This window comes from Erpetoichthys calabaricus, chromosome 12 (assembly GCF_900747795.2).
Source record: "Erpetoichthys calabaricus chromosome 12, fErpCal1.3, whole genome shotgun sequence".
In the NCBI taxonomy this organism is placed as follows: domain Eukaryota; kingdom Metazoa; phylum Chordata; class Cladistia; order Polypteriformes; family Polypteridae; genus Erpetoichthys; species Erpetoichthys calabaricus.
The window spans coordinates 162,712,686-162,728,662 of NC_041405.2; the positions used below are offsets into that span (position 1 = coordinate 162,712,686).

General features: G+C 46.4%; 1 protein-coding gene across 1 annotated transcript in view; it reads right to left on the reverse strand.

Moving 5' to 3' along the window:
• Window positions 1–15,977, reverse strand: part of adamts10 (ADAM metallopeptidase with thrombospondin type 1 motif, 10) — a 135,251-nt gene that overhangs the window by 99,984 nt on the left and 19,290 nt on the right. The window contains 3 exon segments of the mRNA XM_028816662.2: window positions 2,305–2,450; window positions 6,031–6,114; window positions 12,023–12,240. Coding sequence (XP_028672495.2) covers window positions 2,305–2,450; window positions 6,031–6,114; window positions 12,023–12,240 — 448 coding nt within the window.

The following is a 15,977-nucleotide window of genomic DNA, read 5'->3' on the forward strand; positions in this document are numbered from 1 at the left end:
GTTCTGCTCAAGCTTTATACAACACTGGTGAGGCCTCATCTGGAGTCCTGGGTGCAGTTTTAGTCTCCATAAAGACATAGCAGCACTAGAGAAGGTCCAGAGAAGAGCAACCAAGATGATTACAGGGGGGCTACAGGGGACGAGTTAGGAGGAAAGATTCAAAGAGCTGAGCCTTCACAGGAGATGAAGAGGAGACCTGACTGAAGTGTTTAAAATGATGAATGGAATTAGTCCAGTGGATCAAGATGGTGACTTTAAAATGAGTTCAACAAGAACTCGGGGACACAGTTGGAAACTTGACGATGCGGGTTCTCTCCATGCTCCCAATGTCCTTATAAGAGCCCTAAACCCAACATCGTCGGTAATGTCACCGAGATGAGTTGACAAATGAGAACAAATCTCACATGAAGCAAGGGGATATTTCACAAAAAGTGCATAAGTGCTTTTATTAAAACAATAGAGTCCAAAGTGCAGTGCATCAGGTGTCAATAAATAAATCCATCATAAAACAAGTGTCCAGTGAGGATAAAAACCATCAATAAATAAATCCTTTAAAATCAGAGGTAAAAATGCGGAAGTTACAATGCAATCTCTCAGTCTTTCTTCCTGGCTTACCCATTGCTGCATCAGCCGGTGGAGACCCTACAGCCGCGAGCGTCTTCTGCCAGCCTCCGTCTTGGCTTCCTTACGGACGTCACTGTATGTGAATTTCCCCTTGGGATTAATAAAGTATCTATCTATCTATCCACTGCCAGACCGTCCGAGGTCGGCTCTCCTCCCTTCATCTTTTGCACTCCCGCAGTCGCTCCTCAGATCCCTCGGGAGGACACCTGCCCTGCTCACTCCACTCCAATAGAGCATTCAGTGGGGTGAGCTAGCCCCTAGAGCGCCACAACCTAACACTACTTCGCGGGGCCCCAGCTCGTGCTGTCTCCTCCTTACAGGCGGCCAGATCGTAGCTGTTAAGACGGCTCTTCACGTCTTCTAACCTCCTTCGCTCTTTGTCTCCGATACATCTATCTCTATCTCCCCATCCTGGTGTCGACCCGTATATATACACCCCCGCGCGCCTCCGTGGGCGCAGCACCCTAATCACACACCGCAGGAAGCCAATGAGGCAATCACATGCAGGTGCGACTCACTCCAACTACCCCATTAACTCCCTGCGGTCATGCAATCGCGCCCACGGAGAATGGCATGGCTATACGGATTTAAAACCCGGCCTTTTTTTATTGGAAGCCGCAGACCTGCTATACCACAAAGGTAAATTTCGCACAAACATTAGGAAGTTTTTCTTTCCACAAAGAATGACAGACACTTGGAATAAGCGACCAAGTAATGTGGTGGACAGTAAGACTTTAAAGACTTTCAAAACTCAACTTGATGTTTTATTGGAAGAAATAAGTGGAGAGGACTGGCGAGCTTTGTTGGGATGAATGGCCTGTTCTTGTCTCGATTGTTCTAATGTTCCTAATGTTTGTGTGAAATTTACACTTAATGAGTTTCCAACTGTGTCCCCGTGTTCTTGATGAACTCATTTTAAAGTCAGCGTCTCGATCCACTGCACTAATTCCCTTCATCATTTTAGACACTCCAATCAGGTCTCCTCTTAATCTCTGAAAGGCTCAGCTCTTTTAATCTGCTAAATCCTTCTCATAACTTTTGACTTTCAGACCCCCCATTATGTATTCCCACCTCACATTTTCACTTCCTATGTGTAATTCTTTACATTTACTGACATTACATTTCATTGTCCACAAATCTGCCCAAGCCTGTCTGCTGTCCAAGTCCTTCTGTGATGATATAACGGATTCCAAATTATTTGCTAATCCACCTATCTTGGTATCATCTGCAAACTTAACCAGCTTGTTATTTATATTCTTATCTAAATAATTTATATTTATTAGAAATAACAGCAGCCCCAGCACTGCCCCCTGGTGGACACCACTCTTAAAGTCACCCAATCCCATCATCCACTGCTTCCTGTATCTGAGCTAATTCTGCGTCCTTCTACACATCACACCCTGAACATTGTTAGTGCCAGAGACACTGAGTCCCTGTGTGGAGCACTGAGAGTGACGGGCATTGTAGGCATCACCCATTCGTTCTTATTTAGATGGGGTCTTATGTGGAATACTACAGGGTGACTGGCAGTTGGGCCTCACTGATGTGTAGGGATCTGTGTGTGTGTTAAGGTGCGAGAGCAGGCCAGTCTAGTAACGGCCGTGTTGAGTCTCACTCATCCCTCGATAGCACGTCCTTGTTTCTGATCAGCAGGCCTGTACATCGAGGCCACACGCTTACCTGGTGATGAGCACAGCCGTATCGTGGTGAGCGATTCCATTCTCTGGGATGGTGTTCCCGTTGCCATTGCGGTTGAGGATGGATTTTTGCCATTTGCAGAAGCTGTCCAGCGATTTGCCAGCGTGGTGATTTATCTCCAAGGTTGGCTGTGAACAAATGAAGTAAAGGCTCGTCACATGCATCCCATCCATAAAGTTCACTTTATCATATTAAAGAGAATGATAAAGTAAAATCACCATTATAATGTTTTTGTGATTGATTTGGTATTAAATTAAAAACAAAATAATATGAGATTCTGTATAACAATAAGCAACCATAAGAGAGAGAATACTCAGCCCATCCTGAACCAAAGGGGTAAATATTTTGGGGTAACCCAATCACTAAAGAAGGAAAGAAATTAAAGGAAGACCAGCAAACCACAGCAGCAACAAGAAAATGAGCCTCAGGTGATAGAGAGCAGAGTCTGGGGGGCTGCAGCATTGGGGGGCTTACACAACTGAGCAGCAGTCATCCACACTTCAGTTGAATGGCTGAAGACTTCATTAATCCACAATGCAGATGACTCAGGATAGACTGGATTCTAGGGTCATAGTCTGTTTACAGGTCTTGATGTCACCGCTCTTCAATCTTTCTTTTTCTGATGAGTTTTGTTCCCTGCTAAGCTCATTTCTACTGGGAATTTTGGGAGATTCTGTGGTTTAAAGGCTCCTAAATATATTCTGTGTCATTCTGTGATGGCAAACTTGTTTCTCATGGATATGCCAGCATTTGTGTGATTTTGTTGATGTGGTTGCTATGGCAATGCTGTGAGTGCCGTCCAGGGTCATTGAGGGTCAAGGGTGTAACGGTGGGCTCTGTACAACTCCTGCTATCTGACACTGAATAACAAACTCTACCCTCTTGTTTGATATTCTCCATCCATCCATCCATTGTCTCCCGCTTATCCGAGGTCGGGTCGCGGGGGCAGCAGCTTGAGCAGAGATGCCCAGACTTCCCTCTCCCCGGCCACTTCTTCTAGCTCTTCCGGGAGAATCCCAAGGCGTTCCCAGGCCAGTCGAGAGACATAGTCCCTCCAGAGTGTCCTGGGTCTTCCCCGGGGCCTCCTCCCGGTTAGACGTGCCCAGAACACCTCACCAGGGAGGCGTCCAGGAGGCATCCTGATCAGATGCCCGAGCCACCTCATCTGACTCCTCTCGATACGGAGGAGCAGCGGCTCTACTCTGAGCCCCTCCCGGATGACTGAGCTTCTCACCTTATCTTTAAGGGAAAGCCCAGACGCCCTGCGGAGGAAACTCATTTCAGCCGCTTGTATTCGCGATCTCGTTCTTTCGGTCACTACCCATAGCTCATGACCATAGGTGAGGGTAGGAACATAGATCGACTGGTAAATTGAGAGCTTCGCCTTGTGGCTCAGCTCCTTTTTCACCACGACAGACCGATGCAGGGCCCGCATTACTGCGGATGCCGCACCGATCCGCCTGTCGATCTCACGCTCCATTCTTCCCTCACTCGTGAACAAGACCCCGAGATACTTGAACTCCTCCACTTGGGGCAGGATCTCGCTACCAACCCTGAGAGGGCACTCCACCCTTTTCCGGCTGAGGACCATGGTCTCGGATTTGGAGGTGCTGATTCACATCCCAGCCGCTTCACACTCAGCTGTGAACCGATCCAGAGAGAGCTGAAGATCACGGCCTGATGAAGCAAACAGGACAACATCATCTGCAAAAAGCAGTGACCCCGTGGGCCTGCACCCATGGGGCTCGGCCGGGCACAGCCCGAAGAGGCAACGTGGGTCCCCCTTCCCATGGGCTCACCACCTATGGGAGGGGCCAAGGAGGTCGGGTGCAGTGTGAGTTGGGTGGTGGCCGAAGGCGGGGACCTTGGCGGTCCGATCCTCAGCTACAGAAGCTGGCTTGATATTCTGGGTTAAGAAAGAAATCTGACAAAAAAGAGGAGACCATCCAGTCCATCAGGCGCCTTTGTTTAGCTGACAGCTCAAGTGTCCCCACATTCACCTCTGGACACCGAGCAAGGAGCAGCCTTTTACAGAAGTTCTGTACCTAACACTTACTTATTTATTATATATTGTCACACACATGGGCATGGGAAACAGCTGAAGGGCCTAAACACTAGTAATTCTACGCCAGGCCAGGGGGCAGCGGAGTGTACTCACTATCTCAGTTCCTTGCAGACCTTTCCCGGGAAATCCCGCCTGTTGCCAGCCCCAAGGATGACATCACTTCCGGGCACGAGGACGCCACTCCCAGTTCCTGCACCAATGATGTCATTTCCCTTCCAGGCCTTTAAAACTGCCATCTTGCGTCAGTACAGGCAGTTCTGTTCTGGACTCTGACCTAACCACATCGTGCTACTAAAAACACAATTTTGCAGTCGAGAATATATTATATGGTGGCTGCCCCAACTCTTTATGATGTCTTCGACTTATTTTTCTTACAATATTTAAAGTTAATTCTATCTATCTATCTATCTATCTATCTATCTATCTATCTATCTATCTATCTATCTATCTATCTATCTATCTATCTATCTATCTATCTATCTATCTATCTATCTAATCCTGCCAACTACGCTATCTCTTTTTCTCTCTCTCTCTCTCTCATCCCGGACCTTCTTAAAGATTGTTGAGGTTTCTGCTTCATCTCCATGTCTCAGTCGTTCTTCTCGATTCCCACAGCTCTTTCCATAAAGACGTTCTTCCTGGCTTTGGTCCTAAATGTACTTTCCTTTCATTAAACAGCAGTAGTTCTGCTGGATCTGCTTTATCAAGGTCTTTGAGGATTTAGAAAATCCAGATGAGGTCCCCACACTGTCTCCTTCTTTGAGTCGCTCTCAGTAGGAGGTGTCATTCAGTCCCGTGACGCTCCCGCTTGCTCGTCTCTGCACAGCTTCACATGCTGTTTCATAAAGTCTTTGCTTCAGTTCTCTGACTTTGATTTTTATGGATGACACTTACTTGTGGCAAAGACAGGCTGGACCTTTGGTGAAAGAACCTAAGCTTGGCTGTCAGTAAACATTTCATCTTCTGCTTGCACAATCTTCTCTTAATTGTCCCGACACGGGAAATGACATCTAGAAGGAAGACTGCCAGCTGCCCACAGTAATAGACTCAGGTGCCATCCAGCAAGAGGCAAAAAGGACTGTGTCTGCCAGAGTACCCAGAGAGTATAGTTTGTGTTAGGAAGGTTTAAGTGAAAGCATAGAAAGGTCTAAAATTAGGAAAATGCAAGGAAAAACAGAAATATGCAAAGGAAGGAAAGAAGATAAAGCAGGTGATATAAGTGTGTCCAAAAGGAAAATACAGGGAGGCAGTGCCAGAACATCTAGGGAAAAGTGCCAGGTACACCAGGGAGATATAACTGGCAAAGAGGATCTGGGTGAGGCCTACTAGGTGAGGAGGAGGACATGGGTGCAGAATTCTGAATGGGCTGTGATCATAGTGGGATTTTTGGAGCAAAATCTGCCATTGGAGAAGGTAAAGTGACACGTTCTCCTCGCCCCTCTCTAAATGTTCAGGCTGATTAAACTGTTTCCCTTTGTTTGATACAAACCACTCTTCATGATCGTTCAAGACGAGATCGACTTTTCAGGCTCCTCCCACTTGTTGTTTTTCATGCAAAGTGGTGACACGAGGTGTTTAATTAATGACTTCATCGAAAATAAAAAAGACAGGACAAAGCAATTTCAGCAGAGAAGTCACCTTACCTGATCTTCAGTCAGCAGGACAAGTCTGGACACCACGATGTTCACTGCGTTCCCCAGGCTAGAATCCTGAAAAAGTTTAGCAACCTGACCTCCAGGAAAGAAAAAAAGACCAGTCTTAAAACATTTAGTGCAACGACCAGCCAGCCTGATGTCCTGCTACTCCAACACAGACCTGCAAATCAGGCGAGTCACTTGGGGGCTACACATGGTGGGGTGGCAGTGGGGACTGACCAGTGAGACCCTGTGATCTGTGAGCCTACACTGTACACACATGAAAGACTGGACGCTGCAGTCCAACTCATAAAGATGACGTGCTGACTGAGGCCACAACAAGAAGAAGCCATAGCAATGTGAGCAGTGAAGAAGAAGAAGGAGCTTCAACAGCTGTGATTGGCTGCAGAGGGTCGAATGTGTTCTACAAGTTGGGTATCCTCAACAGATGGACAGATAACAATACTGGGCAGGTTTTAGCTAATTTTGAAACTACAAACCATCAGGAGCCTTATTGAAGATAAGCGAGCCAAACAAATGGACCAAAGACGTGTCCTCCAGCCTGGGACCAGGAAAAATCGTCTGACTCCTCCAAAGATGGACATACAGCAGTCAAAGAGCCCATGAAGAACTCCAAGACACTTTCTGCATCTCTCTCTCTATATATATATACAGTATACTGTATATATCACAGTCTGATTATTTGGGGGGTCACCTACCAAATAACACTTGTGGTTAGATGGCCTCCCTCTCGGCAAACATCTGCCACGACCTCTCAGTTGTGAGAAACAGAACATAGGCATGTTATCGAGTAACTGTCAAATAATACAAAGAGTACGCGACACGTGCCTGTCCACAACCACCCACTAGCGTTACCTGCTAGGTGACCACCCAAATAATCAGATTGTGATTCAGACCTATGGACTCCAATCTGCACCTGTCCAGTATGCAAACCAGCCGCTGTGACACAAACTGATGAGACCCAATTAGAGTGACACTCGTGTTGTGTACTCTTTGTATCATTGCACAGGTACTGTATAATACACACATATACAGTATTTAAATATACACCCGCAGTATATGTATATAGTGCTGTGAAAAAGCATTTGCCCCCTTCCTGCTATCCTCAGTTTTTGTAACTTTGTCAAAATGGCTGGCTTTCAAAACGGTTTTAAATGGCGACAGGTCACCAGAATCCTCTGTGACCGCCGCATGCCAGACCACCTTAAGTCCAAGATATAGTGGTGTGCCCAGTTGCCATCTATGGCTCAGAGTGCTGGACAGCTACTGCCAAGCTTAGTGTGATGGAAAGACGGATGGTGCAGTGGTGCCTTGGTTTGGCGAGAAGAGACCATGCTATGAACACTGACGTCCGGAAACAGATGGGACTTGCACCAATCATGGAAAACATGTGTGAGGCAAGGCCACAATGGTATGGGCATGTCACCCGTGGTGATGAGAACTCAGTGACCAGAACAGCACCAGATGCCCACGAGGGAGACCAAAGAAACGTTAGATGGACCAGATCAAGGAGGACATGAAAATCACTGGTGTTGTCCCGGAGGACACCGTGGATCGCACCAAATGGAGGAGACGTTGCAGATAAGCAGACCCTGCAATCGCATGGGAGTAACGCTAGGAAGAAGAGTCAAAATGGCTGGCTTTACATTTTCAAACAAAGATTAATGTTAGGTCATAAGAACCTGTTTACTTATCACACCATTTATGAGTTGATAGACGGTGTATTCCAATGATTATAAAATGATCCAAAGCCACGTTTGCTTATATGCAAAAGTAATTGCCCCCTTAGCTGCACACATGTTTAACAAGTACATTGGTAATTTGACTCTGCTGATCCAAACCTCGCCATATAATAACGGTCACCATGACAGTGAAGTGCTCACCACAAGGATCTTAGAAGAACTTTTAGGAAATTCTAAAAGAGATGAGGAAGAATGTTGTTGAAACTTAAGAAAGTGCGACAAAACCATTTCTAAGGCTACATCCACACAACTACTGTAACAGACAAATCCTTTAAGTTAATGATGTTAATGGTAAATTGACCTTAGTTTGCTTAGTGTTTGAACTTGAATATAACGCAGCTTCACAGAGATCATGGATGATTCAGATTAACCCGTTATTGACAATGGAATGTTCAGAATGTTAGCTCCGTGTGACAGCCCATAGATTGGAGTCAGACAGCTAGAAAGAAACACGAACTGTGAGACAGATGGGCATTACGGGCACCGAGTTTTTTAACTGTTAGGTTACGTTTACATGACGTATGTTATGTGGTGAATGAGATAACGTATAGAAACCTTAAGAGAATTGGAACTTACTGTAGGTATCTAATCCTCACGCAGAATTTCACACATTTCCCTTTTTTGTGTGTATTATCCACTTTGTTCTCTTATGGTTTGTGTGAACAGTTTTCTTGTTTCACTAAAGTCTTTAAAATGAAGACCCTTGGAGCAGAGCCTTTAACCAGCACTTTCTCCATCCTGGGTATGACGTTAACCCGCACCCAGCCCTCCAAGCAGGTCCTCCAATGTGCAGGGAACACTCAGGGTCCGGTGGCAGGGCTGGCCCTCCAGCTACTCCAGTCTTACTAGTGTGGTGTTGAGGTGTCACCCGTTACACAGCTGCACTCCGCTCCTAATTTGGGACCCTCGGGTGGTTCAGTGTGTGGTGGGCGCAGCAATGCTCTGTGTCGGTGTGGGCTCCCAACCTCTCTCTGTCTCTTTTTTATGTACGGCGAGTCTTACTAGTGCTAGAGTGCTTTAACTATCTTTAAACTCTCGACAAACACGGCTACAACTACATTTTCGCTTAAAAAACGCACATTAGTCTCAGTTTTCATCTTTCGTCCACACTGTCCCGCTGTTTTTAACCCCTTAAAATGTAGAGCCGTATATTTCTGAAAAAGCCAACTTGGCGTTGCAGTGTGAATGGATGAGAGTTTTGAAAAATGCAGACTCTAACCATACTCTGATTGGCTCGTGCTTATTACGTAGGCCTTCCCTGATTGGCAGGTGACAGAGAGCGCTGCATGTAAAGCAGCTCTCCATGACTCCCGGTCCGTACTCTCGACTGCTTTGCTCACTTTATACTCGTGCGTTACTCTCAATAACAACTCCACGTCATCGTCAGTCCAAACCAGACCCTCTGATTTTTTCGTTTGTTTTCCGTATTCTCCATTGCTGTTCTCTGTGTATAAATGTAGGCTGCAGTCGACTGTCTGGCACAGAGGACACTTTCTCTTCCTGTTTCCACCGATGCACATGTGCCCAGTGTCGGTGAATGGCCACGTCATATGTGTTTCTGGTCATTTTACTGTCCACAGAGATACTTTCATAAACAACGTGAAACAGCTAATGTGAACGGAGATCTCTTTATTTGAAATGAAAATGTAGTGATGTGGACGTAGCTGGGATAAGCCAAGTTCAGTGGCTGTTGAAATAAATAAAGTGTAGACACAGCCGCTCAGCTCATCACGGACATGGGAAAAAATGTTAGAAACAGTTGTCATTGACCCGTTCTAGCACCCCATTATAGTTTAGCATGCCGGTTTGAGTGCCAGGGAGGTCGAAGGGTCGTCTGGAGGCCTGCAGGAACTCCGAGAGGAAGCTGTGGGGCTCCAACTTGCCGATACCGAGGCACGCGTCTGAGGTCGGGTTCTGGTGGCCGAGTGCGGTGGCGCACTTCTGTAACCGCTGCAGGAGAGAAGGTGAAAAGGCTTTATTTAAAATCAGAGGAAGAGGTCAGAAGGATAGAGAGCTCAGTCTCAGAGTGGCCAGCAAAGGGAATGGACACGACAGCGAGGGGAAGCACACGGGCTGAACGAGAAGCCATCGCGCCACCAAGACAGACGGGTATGCACGCGAGTGCGGGAACATTTAAATAGGGTGGACGTACGGCGCACATCCTGAACGTAATTGAGGACTGGATGGACTCGCGGTGTTAAAGCATGGTCCTAACATTTGACCAGGGCTTAAGAGTAGATCTGTGCTCCTGATTTGCTTAGTTTAGTAGCAGAGATTCACGTACCGACCGTTGTGCCTGTAGTTGGTGCTTAGTTTTTCATTTTTGGATTCATTTTTCAGTTTGCCCTTCGTGAACCGTCTTGTAGCTGCACAAAGGAGGAGGACGAGTTTTTTTTTTTTGTTTTTCTTTCGGAAGCCACTGTAAATGTTCTAAGTGACACCTCCATACACTCCTTCTCATTTTGGAAGTGTCTTTGCATTGGACACTGCTGGAATTAAACAGAATCCTGTTTTTGAGTCTCTCTTACTCCATCCCCTGGTCGCCCGGTCTCATCTACTGGCACCCCAACGGTGTCCTTACCCAGGGTTTGACAGCAGCGTAAAGGCTCTGGGACTCCAGCGCACCACAGCAAGGGACAGAGAGAGAGCGCCATTACAGTGCAGAAGCCTGGCCTGCCAAAATGACAAGAGCAGAGTGACGACTCCTTCGAGAAGTCACAGAGGATCCCAGAAGAAGGTGGAAGATTCGTGGGACAGGAGCAAGGCGGAAAGCTGTGCTATCCAAGAGGAAGATCAGGCTTATCTCACTTTTGCAATAGGAACACCTGAATGATCCCCAAGCCCTTTGGCAATAACGACAGATAAGTTAAAAGTGAAACTGTCTGTGTGTCAGGCCTACAGTAAAACATGGAGTGGCCCGTCTGATGGTGTGGTGATGGCTCGGGAGATGAAGGAGCCATGAATTGTGGACTTTCCTTTCAGGACAGACACAAAGGGCTGAAGTCGACTAAAGCCGACATTCAGGGGCAGAGGGCAATAAAAGCTGTAAATGTCAATAAAAGTCACCGTTAGGTTAGGTTATACTGTAGGTAGACCCTCTTGGCTAGGGGTCTGTTAGACTCAATGACCTGATGTCGCATCCCTGCGTGTGTGTGAGTAGCGTAAACAACGTCTAGAATGGCATCGCCATCGGCCGACAGACAGATGTGAACGTGCAAAGCAAAATACTCTATGTGAATGATTTCTTTATTTATTGCGCATTATTGTGAGATTGGACTGACTTCTCAAACTCCAATTCTGATGCAAGGGATGTGGAAATCGAAAACGAAAGGATCGGTCCCCAGCTGATGGTGCTGCTGATGCGCCTGTGCCAACGTGGGAGGACTACACAGACACTGATCTGTGGGGCACAAGCTGGCTACTGGACGTCACCAAACGACGCGGTGTGCACAGCCTGCCAGCGGACACTGCGGATTACCAGCCACTCGACTACTCCAAGCTGATTTTTTTTTCCAGAAAGTGCCTTTCAACTTATGAGTGATGAGACAGACAGGAATGTAATAAAGCATGTGAATTTACACACCGTGGGGGCTCATGGAAGATAAAACAGAGTGACATCTGTCATAAATAAGTATATGGTGTTGATTTATGTGTGAAACCACTGCTTGGTGTGCTTTTTGGAAAAATATTCAGCCCTGGGACAAAAGGCAAAAAATAATAATTAGCCCTGAAAGAGTTAAGGAGAGTGACCCCTCATCTGCTGGTTAGGCAGCGGGACAAGCGGCCAAAACACAAAGCAAGTGTCAGAAGTGGCGCGGCCGAGGACCTGTGGTAGGACCTGACATGAGCACTTGACACACCTGTTCAAGCAGCTCAGTGAAGACGAGGGGCTAAGACTGCAGTGTGACAGCCTGACATCAGTGATGCAAAGTGCTGATTTGCAGTTGGTTCTGCAATCAAGTATTGGAACTGTGGGGGCAATGACTTTTTCACATACTTCCTTGAAAATTTAAAACCCGTAGTGCGTTCACTTGAGTTCCTTTTCTGTAATGCAGCATTTTGTCTGAGGGGGCATATACTTTGCCACCACACTGTGTGCTTATGTAGATCTACAGATATTTTATTCTACTTGGCCACTCTGACCACTCAGAGAGTAAAATCAAACAAGGAAGAGAAGACGGTCATCTCCTGAGCAGCAGTGCCCACCCCTCCAGCCCCCAATACAATATACAACTTACAATATTCATGACAGCGAGGACGTACTGCTCAATGTCCCTACGGCCATGGTAGCCCACCATCATCTTGTCTGCAACCACCAAAGTCTCCACATTCCGCTCTGTGCTGACGGAGCGCTTGAAGGGCAGCTGTGCACGTGGCATCTGGTTCCCTGAAGGGCTGATGGCGGAAGGCTTAAAGTTCCTCATCCACCAGGGACGTCCCTTCCCAGCTTTGTCATCTGAAACAGAAGAGAAAGAAACTGAGCACCTAGGTGGGGGTGGGGGTTGGGGGTTTCCCGCTGAACTGTGGGACAGAGACGTTGCGACTAAACTCGAACCCGTAAAGACCAACCAAGACACCATCTGTTTGTATGGCATGCAGTCCTTGTGCTACACACAGGGGTCCATAGACTGAGCCTCGGCATGGCTGGACTCTAACCCACAAGAAGGCCATTTCAGCCCCCTCATTGGCTCTCCGTGTGGCGTAGCCAAGCTCACAGCTGGTGTGTACCTGTTGTCACACACGTGTGAGTCAGAGGGAGCTGTATGGACCAAGGGAAGGTAATTCCACACCAGGCCAGGGGGTGGCGAGGTGCACTAAACCTTCTTCTGTTGCCTCTGCAGTCCAAACACAGGAAAACCTGCCTGATTCACCCTCGATGACGTCAATTCCGTGTCCAGGTGCCCAGAAGAACGTCACTTCCGGCTCTGGCCCTTAAAGCCGCCATATTTTCACTAAGGCATCAGTTCAGTTGTGGACTCCATATCAGTGGACAGCCACGTCACCTGCCAGGGCTCATACTGCAGAAATGGGGAGATGAAAGGGTGGACTGGAGCTACAGCTGGCTTTCACCCTGGAAAGGCACTATATAAAATAATTACTGTTCTATGCAGGTATGGCCTGAAGGGTCTCTCCCACCTCTGGCTTCCTGGCATCTTCCTCTGTTAAAAATACAGAAACAACTCCGCTGAGCTGGTGAAGTGTTGTGGCAGACCTGGCACTTTATTTCATGAGCCTGCTAGTTGGTAAGCCCCTCATGTTCACAGTCTGTAACATCTGCTGTGCCATGTAGTGCGCCCCCTAGTGGTTAAGGTAGTAACTGAAACTGAGCCCTTGAATGGCGGTGCCTCGATTTGTCATTTCTCATATTTTAGAAATAATGACACCCTTGAATTGACCTTGTAAGGAGGGCGTTGGCTCAGGCAAGGCACCATATTGGATGAAGTTGATTATTTATATGCAAGTTCAGAAGAGGCCTTCCCCCTGAAGCTAAGCACATTTGGAGAGACCATCTAGGAAAACTTGGGTGGTTGCTGGAAGAGGTGTTGGTGAGGCTGGCAGGGGGTGCCCACCGTGTGGATGCCAGTGCAGTGACATGGACTCTGTACTGTAAACATGGTGCCATCCTTCAGATGAGACATAAAACCAAGGTCCTGACTCCCTGTGGTCATAAAAGATCCCTGAGCATCCATTATAAAGAGCAGGGTGTTTCCCGGGGTCCTGGCTGTATTACCCACCATGGCCTGGTCATTTGGCCCCCTAATCATCCCCCATCTGTAATTGGCTCTCTCTCTCTCTCCCTCTGTCACCCCTTCACCTCCTAACAGCTCATGTGTGGTAAGCGTAAAAATGGCTGCCGTCACATCGTCCAGGTGGATGCCGCACATTAGTGGTGGTTGAGGTGGCTCCCCCCTCACTGAAGCACTTAGTGAGAAAAGCGCTAAATACATGTAAAGAATTATTATTATTATTATTATTATGCTGACTGGAAGTGTGGTCAAGGCTTTGGTCAATTTTTGACTTCCTGTGAGACCCTGAGAGTCACTTTACTGGTCAGCGCTCACCCTGTAGAAATATTCAGACAATAAACCTGGAGGTGACGACTGTCGTGGGGCGAGTGGACATCAGAGTGGACTCTCACTGGCCGCCTCCTCGTCTGATGGCAGACAGTGTTGTCCGTTTGCCTCCATTGGGCCTTCACCACACTTGAGACTCATTTTCATTCTCTTAACTGATTGGTTAAAATAAAGAAAAGCCTCAAAGGGATAAAGTGATCCCTTCTATTTATCAGTTACTTACTTCATGTTGTTTGTAAAATTGTTAATTTCATGTTTTTATGGAGAACAAACGTAACTAAATGACAGATACAGTAGCGCCAATGGGGACAATACCAAATGAATATGAATATGGATGACCTCAAATAGCCATAAAGAATTTACTCATGTCATGTAATCCGCATGTCAGGTGTCCACTCGTATGCTCACAGTGTCACGCACACATGCTGTTTTGTTAAATACGCCATTTCTGTGACTCTCACAAACAAATGTGGAAGGCACTGGACTTGTCATACCTCAGCTTGTTTTGTGCCTTTGTTGCCCATTTCTTCTTTTTTTGTTATGTGAAGTATTAGAACATGAGAACAGTCTGGACGAGAACAAGCCATTCAGACAACAAAGCTCACCAGTCTTGTCCACTTAATTCTTCAAGTTGAGTTCTCAAAGTCCCTAAAGTCCTCCTGTCCACCACACTACTTGGTCGCTTATTCTAAGTGTCTGTCATTCTTTGTGTAAGGAAAAACTTCCTGATGTTTGTGTGACATTCCCCTTCACAAGTTTCCAACTGTGTCCCCGTGTTCTTGATGAACTCATTTTAAAGTCACCGTCTAGATCCACTGGACTAATTCCCTTCATCATTTTAAACACTTCAGTCAGGTCTCCTCTTCATCACTGTAAAGGCTCAGCTCTTCTAATCCTCATAACTCACCCCCTGTAGCCCCCCGTAATCGGCCCAGTCGCTCTTCTCTGGACCTTCTCTAGTGCTGTTATATCTTTGTGGAGACCCAAACTGCACCCAGGACTCCAGATGAGGCCTCACCAGTGTGTTATAAAGCTTGAATTCTTCATGTTTTATGCATCTCTGTCTAACCCTGTGTCATGTTCCATATGTTTTGTGCGTGGTCCCCAAAGTGGCCACCTTTCTGTCACCACCACGACCTTCCTTCTGCCATATAAATCTGGAGTGACCCCCACAGTACCTGGTGGTTCATTTTGAATGCACTTGGGAGTTGGTGAGTTGTCTTGTGAATTTGCTGCTAACTCCTTGTGTCTTGTGTGCTCTACAGAGCTTCATGTACTTAGAGAGCACGTTTGTGATCACATCCATATCACATTGTATTGAGGATCACTTGTGTTCTGTTCTGTGGATATTTTGTTGTATTTACCCCCATTTTTTTGAGACCCGCTGCCTCTTTTTAAATTGCCTTTCTTCCATTTTTTTTCCCTACTAGGGTTTTTTTTCTTGTTTTCTTAGAGAGTTCAAGGCTGGGGGGGCTGTCAAGAGGCAGGGCCTGTTAAAGGCCATTGTGGCCCTCCTTGTGTGATTTTGGGCTACACAAAAATAAATTGTATTGGATTGAATTGTAAACCCCTGGCTTACATACCCCTGGCAAATAAAGAATCGCATAAAAAAAAGATTTATTTATAAATAATATCAAACAGCTAAAAAGAGGTACAAGGAGTTCTCCAAAAGGCAGTCCACAGTTACCTTAAACAAAACCAAAGAAATGTTGAACAGCCCAAAACTCCAACCATAAAGAGGAGAGCTGACAAACACCAAGGACATGCAATGCACTGCAGAGGGCCTGCAATTCCCATGAGCCTTTACAGGGCAGGGGGCAGGCCCTCAGCAGTGATTGACAGGTGACTCTGCCTCTTGGGAGCCACACACAACGGACAGGGCAGAAGATACAATCATACACAGAAACTCAAGAATAATAAAAAATATATATACATAATTATACAAATGAATAACTAAAATTAACACAATAAACATAAACCATAACATTTAAAAGGTAAAATATGAATGAAAAAAACGGAAGTGAACTCTGGTTGAAACATGACACAGTTTTAAACACCTATTTCATCATTTGTATATTGTCACATTTCATAATGTGTTTATTTCATTTTCATTCAGTCG